Genomic DNA, 6000 nt, shown 5'->3' with positions numbered 1-6000 from the left:
GGAGTTCTCTGAAAGATTGACAGGTAGCCTACCAACTGTCTTTGCCCTAGAGACCCGCTCTGTCTCGCGAGATTTAGGTGCTTACGTGAAGTGGGAGTGAAAGGCGCCTCTCTGAATGGGGGATGGGAATGTCTATGGCGCAATCATTGCGCGAGATTGGGCTACAGACACTGGAGCCATATTTACATCTCGCGATACTTCGGCCTCTCTGATTTGCTGCTTGGGGCAGCTTCTCGCGAGAGCCCGTGCTGAGGGCTCTGTGAGGCCCCGTGTGTTTGTGTGTGTGTATGTGTGCTGGTGAATGTGAGTACAGGGAAGCAGCGGCCGCCATTTCGGGGAGCTTGCCGTCACTGTCGCAGGGGTGGATCCTGAGCTGCCGAAGCCGCCGTCCTGCTCTCCCGCGTGGGCTTCTCTAATTCCATTGTTTTTTTTAGATTCGCTCGGGCCTAGCCGTCCTCGGAGCCCGATATTCGGGCTGGGCGGTTCCGCGGCCTGGGCCTAGGGGCTTAACAGTAGCAACAGAAGCGGCGGCGGCAGCAGCAGCAGCAGCAGCAGCAGCAGCAGCGGAAGTCTCTTCCCGAAGACGAGCACGACAGGCGTCCGAAAGCCGGAGCAGGTACAGGGGCGTTGCGGACCCGCGTATTATCCCAGCTTTCTCGAGGTTTGGCTCCCTTTTGGGCTGAGGGGCGCTCTCGGCGGTCTTTAGCGACCGGGGTGAGGGGTGGTTTTCGAGAAATCGGCCCTGTTTCAGTGACCGCGCCCTTATTTTCTGGTCGGGTAGAGTCTGGATTCTTGGGGTGGCAGGGACCTCTGAGAGGCCGCGGTAGAATGGTGACCTGTCTCCTTCGAGGCTTGGGCCCGCCGCGACCTCCCAACATGGCGTCAGTTGAATGCTGCCTTGGCTCTTAACCCCTCCCAATGGAGGGAGTTTCCCTTTGCCCCTAAAATGGCAGCGCGGGTTTTTGCGCGGAAAGAGGCGCTCTCGTTCGGGTCTCCCAGTTTCTGTTTTTGGAGTTGATAGCAGGGTTTTAAATATGGGACATTGAAGTCTTCATTTTCGTGTCTTTGGTGTAAGAGGCGTTTTGGATTTACTTACATAAGCCAAACCTGGTTAAAGTGCGTGTCACTTTAGTCATTCATTGTAGGGCTTTTGGAGGTTTTTCTTAAGTTTTCCAGTGTTTCGGCTGAGAAAATTCAGTCGACTTGAAAACCGTTTACCAGGCCGGCCGCGGTGGCTCACGCCTGTAATCCCAGCACTTTGGGAGGTAGAGGCAGGCGGATCACTTGAGGTCAGGAGTTCGAGACCAACCTCATCAACATGGTGAAACCCCGTCTCTATTAAAAATACAAAAATTAGCCAGGTGTGGTGGCAGGCGCCTGTAATCCCAGCTATTCGGGAGGTGAGGTAGGATCGTTTGAACCCGGGAGGCGGAGCTTGCAGTGAGCCGAGATCGCGCCACTGCACTTAAGCCTGGGCAACTAGAGCGAAACTCCGTATCAAAAAAAAAAAGACAAATAAAAATGTTTACTCACCGAATCGTCTTGTTCTTTTCCTAGGCGTTTAGAGAAAATGGCAGACGATATTGATATTGAAGCAATGCTTGAGGCTCCTTACAAGAAGGTGAGAAAAAACATGTCGGTGAGGTTTATAATTTCTTAATTTAGCATTATTCACGAAACTACTGCTGAAATGTAAACTAACCTCCCCGGAGCCCTCTTGATTTATCTTATCAGAGATGCATTACGTGTAACTTACGAAAGTAAATATATGCTATTGATGTAATAATATTGTGCAGTAGTTTCACTTCAGCGTGATGAATAAATGCCCATCTATCTCTCTTTGTAGACTTGCCTAACGATATCTCACCTCTACTCCCATGAATTCACCTTTGATTCCAGTGTGAACTGTCAATCATAAGGTAGTAATTGAGTGACTTATCGCTGTACCGTGGTCCCCTAGGTAAAATGACTCAACTAAGAATTACCAGCTCCAGTTTGGTATAGCAAAAAGGTGAATGTAGTGGTTTGGGAAAAAGCAGGGGTCCAAGAATAAAAAAGCATAACCAGTCTGTAGCAAGTTAAATCTTCTAATAGTCTTATAAGAAGAAATGGGTGAGATTTTAAAATTTATGTATCTATGTAAGACTGGTGATAGTAAATCTTAAACAGTCCAGTGGCAATCTGCTACTCAGTTAATAATTACTAAAATTCTTGGATCCCTGAATAGAAATTAAAAAAAAAAAAAATACAAGAGGCAGTATCACAGCTTAGAGTCACTTGATAACTGTTTTACTGTTCTCCATATTGTTTTATTTTTAACTAGGCCCTGCCATATAGTATTTCACACTAAAAACAAAGGAATTATTTTGGCTAATATAGTCTTTGACTCATTTCGGTATCGCAGTAAAAGTAAACTGTGTTTTCATTGTTTCACCAGTTGGTGGTGAAAATAGCAGTATGCATGCATTATCACTGGTGTCACAAACTGTAAGCTTTGTAAGTTAGCACTTTACTCCTATAGCTGATGTAATCAAACTTTAAACATTTTGCTAAACCTTTTAAAAATAATACATTTGTTTTGGATTGTATAGCACGACCATGTGGTACCAATTTGGATGAATTCTTGATAGATTTAAATAGTGTATGTAATTTTGTAATGCTTAGACTCTTGAAGAGCTACTTTCTGTTTTAATGTTAAGATTCTTGTGTCTTAGTTTTTTAACATGGATGTAATTCCATGTAAACAGGTATGGAAGTAGGAAATGTTTAGGCTGGACTTGGTGGATTATTAATTGACTTTCTTGGGTTCTTGGGAGTCAACATTACTAAAGCAGTGTGAATCCCTGTTTGCTTCAGGGCGAGATGTGTGACAGAGGTGGCATCAAGCTCTTACAGTCCCAACCCTCCAACGGAAATGGGCGAAGATCTCAGGAATGGCATCGGTCACAGGAAATCGATAGTGGCTGGCTGCTAGCATGGCCACTTGGGGCTTAGGCAGAAATAGAGCCATGGTACTGACCAAAGGGACCATAGCACATGGAATAAAACTCAAAACAGGACTTCATGTTTTATGGAAATTATATTTAACCACTTCAACATTGTAAATCTGGATAACTTAATATCTAAACTATATAAGAAAGTAAAATTTAACATGTTAATATGGAAAGATTTTTTTATTTTTGTATCTTGATGACTTAAATGTAAGCAACAAAGTGGTTAAACACATACCCATCTAAATTTTTTTATAGCCTTCCATGTTAAACTTTAAATAAATAATTAGTTTTAAAATTGTTTTGTATTTTCTTATTCCTGTTCCCTTTACCCTTTGACAACTTGAAATGTTACCACTTCGTCCTCATGATGTTCTTCTATCAACCCTGCTTAGGATGAGAACAAGTTGAGCAGTGCCAACGGCCATGAAGAACGTAGCAAAAAGTAAGTTTTAAGAAGGGGCCTAGGGAGGGTGGTGAACTTTTTTGTGGTTTTAGACCTTAAGTTGTGTTCCTGTGGCTGAAGTATACAAAGTTCTCTTCTGAAACTTTTTTTTGCTGCTTTTAGAGAATTGGTTCTTTGTCTTTTGGGGTAAACTCTTGGAGGAACTGTGGATTTTTGCTTAGATTTCAGAATGTAGTTTCAGATACCTTCCCCTCCAAGTCCATCATGACAATCGTGACAAGTTCTGTAGTAGAGGTTGTCTTGTTTTAAATTTGTTAACTTTGGTTTAATATTTGGTTATCTTACTGATAAAACTATTATATCTATTGATCTTACAAGGGAGAGTTAAATTAGGTGATAACTAGGCCATGGAAAGTATTGTTTGCCCTAAATTGCCAAAGGAGTCAAAGCTGTGAGTTATTTCTGCACCTTGCTGCTCAAAGGCCCTTTTGGAAGTGATGCAACAGAATACTTAAGTACTTCTTAAGGTGGCTTTCATTATCTTAGGCCTTTCAAACTCCAGACTTAACAGGGTAGGGTTTTTGGAAATTATGAATATATCTATATACTGTATTTGGATAAAATGAGTGACTCTGTAGAACTCTACTATAGTACAGAAAACAGTGTACGAAAAGTTTTAAGTAACAGATATGATGAGATCCGCTTTTCTTTTTTTTTCTTTTGAGACGGATTCTTGCTCTGTAGCCCAGGCTGGAGTACAGTGGAACAGTTTGGGCTCACTGCAACATCCGCCTCCTGGGTTCAAGTGATTCTTTGAATTTTTTTTTTTCTTTTGAGATGGAGTCTTGCTGTGTCACCCAGGCTGGAGTGCAGTGGTGTGATCTCTGCTTACTGCAACCACTGCCCCCCGGATTCAAGCGATTCCCCTGCCTCAGCCTCTCATTAGCTGGGACTACAGGTGCACACCATCATGCCCGGCTAATTTTTTTTGTATTTTTAGTAGAGATGGGGTTTCACCATGTTAGCCAGGGTGGTCTCGATCTCCTGACCTCATGATCCTCCCTCTGTAGCCTCCCAAAGTGTTGCGATTACACGAGCGTGAGCCACTGCGCTTGGCCTTTTTTTTTTTTTTTTTTTTTGTCCCTGCGATCTCAGCTCACTGCAAGCTCTGCCTCCCGGGTTCATGCCATTCTCCTACCTCAGCCTCCTGAGTAGCTGGGACTACAGGCGCCCACCACCACGCCTGGCTAATTTTTTTGTATTTTTAGTAGAGACTGAGTTTCACTGTTTTAGCCAGGATGGTCTCGATCTCCTGATCTCTTGATCCGCCCACTTCGGCCTCCCAAAGTGTTGGAATTACAGTCATGAGCCTTTTTTTTTTTTTTTTTTTAAAAAGACATAATCTCACTCTATTGCCCGGGCTGGAGTGCAGTGGGGCAATCTCGACTCATCACAATCTCCGCCCCCACCTGGGTTTAAAAGATTCTGCCTCAGCTTCCCAAGTAGCTGGGACTATAGGCGTGCGCCACCATGCCTGGCTGAGTTTTGTATTTTTAGTAAAGACGGGGGTTCACTCTTTTGGCCAGCCTGGTCTCGAACTCTTGACTTCATGATCCGCCTGTCTCGACCTCCCAAAGTGCTGGGATTACAGGGGTGAGCCACCACGCCTGGCCCAAGGGATTCTTCTGCCTCAGCCTCCCAAGTAGCTGGGAATACAGGCACGCGCCACCACGCCTGGCTAGTTTTTGTATTTTCAGTAAGAACAGGGTTTCACCATATTGCCCAGGCTGGTCTTGAACTCCTGACTTGGTTACCTGCCTGCCTTTGCCTCCCAGCATGCTGGGGTTACAGGTGTGAGCCACCCGTGTCCGGCCAAGAGATGCACTTTATAAGTTTGGGTTTTATCAGTTTTTGAAGTTTCCTTTTAGCTCTGAGGTTAGTGGTTCTAAATATGTGGTCATGTTGCAAACATTAAATTGTTTCATTAGTCTATAGTGCCATTTTAAAACATTTTATCCGCCAAGCTGTAGTGGCTCATGGCTGTAATCCCAGCATGTTGGGATGCCGAGGCAAGCGGATCACTTGAGGCCAGGAGTTTGAGACCAGGTTGGCCAACGTGGTGAGACCCTGTCTCTACTGAAAATACAAAAAGTAGCTAAATTGTGGAGGCTCGTGCCTGTAGTCCTGTCTCCCCAGGAGGCTATGGTAGGAGAATTGCTTGAACCTGAGAGGCAGAGGTTGCAGTGAGCCAAGGTTGCACCACTACACTCCAGCCTAGGCCACAGAGTGAGACTCTGTTTTTTTTTTTGAGACGGAGTATTGCTCTCTCTCCCAGGCTGGAGTGCAGTGGCGCAGTGTCAGCTCACTGCAAGCTCCGCCTCCCAGGTTCTCCTGCCTCAGCCTCCCCAGTAATTGGGACTACAGGGGCCTGCTACCATGCCTGGCTAATTTTTTTTTTTGTATTTTTTTAGTAGAGACGGGATTTCACCGTGTTAGCCAGAATGGTCTTGATCTCCTGACCTCGTGATTCGCCCACCTCAGCCTCCCGAGCCGCTGGGATTACAGGTGCCTGCCACCGTACCTGGCTTATTTTTGTAGTTTTAG

General features: G+C 44.9%; 1 protein-coding gene across 9 annotated transcripts in view; it reads left to right on the top strand.

The window, feature by feature from the left end:
* Positions 1–215: 215 nt before the first annotated feature.
* Positions 216–6000, top strand: part of RBM39 (RNA binding motif protein 39) — a 41230-nt gene continuing 35445 nt past the window's right edge. For 4 of the 9 annotated variants that reach the window (XM_030914134.1, XM_030914133.1, XM_030914132.1 and 1 more), the window contains exons 1-3: positions 216–616; positions 1558–1621; positions 3386–3435. In XM_030914134.1, the coding sequence (XP_030769994.1) occupies positions 1571–1621; positions 3386–3435 (101 nt within the window). In that variant the 5' untranslated portion in view covers positions 216–616; positions 1558–1570. Of the gene's footprint in view, positions 617–1557; positions 1622–1846; positions 3436–6000 lie in introns of all 9 variants that reach the window. The other 5 variants (XM_030914136.1, XM_030914139.1, XM_030914135.1 and 2 more) reach the window with 4 other exon arrangements.

The sequence above is a fragment of the Rhinopithecus roxellana genome, chromosome 13, assembly GCF_007565055.1.
Source record: "Rhinopithecus roxellana isolate Shanxi Qingling chromosome 13, ASM756505v1, whole genome shotgun sequence".
NCBI classification, from domain to species: Eukaryota; Metazoa; Chordata; class Mammalia; order Primates; family Cercopithecidae; genus Rhinopithecus; species Rhinopithecus roxellana.
Note: the sequence above shows the minus strand (reverse complement) of the source record. Positions and strands in the feature narration are given on the sequence as shown.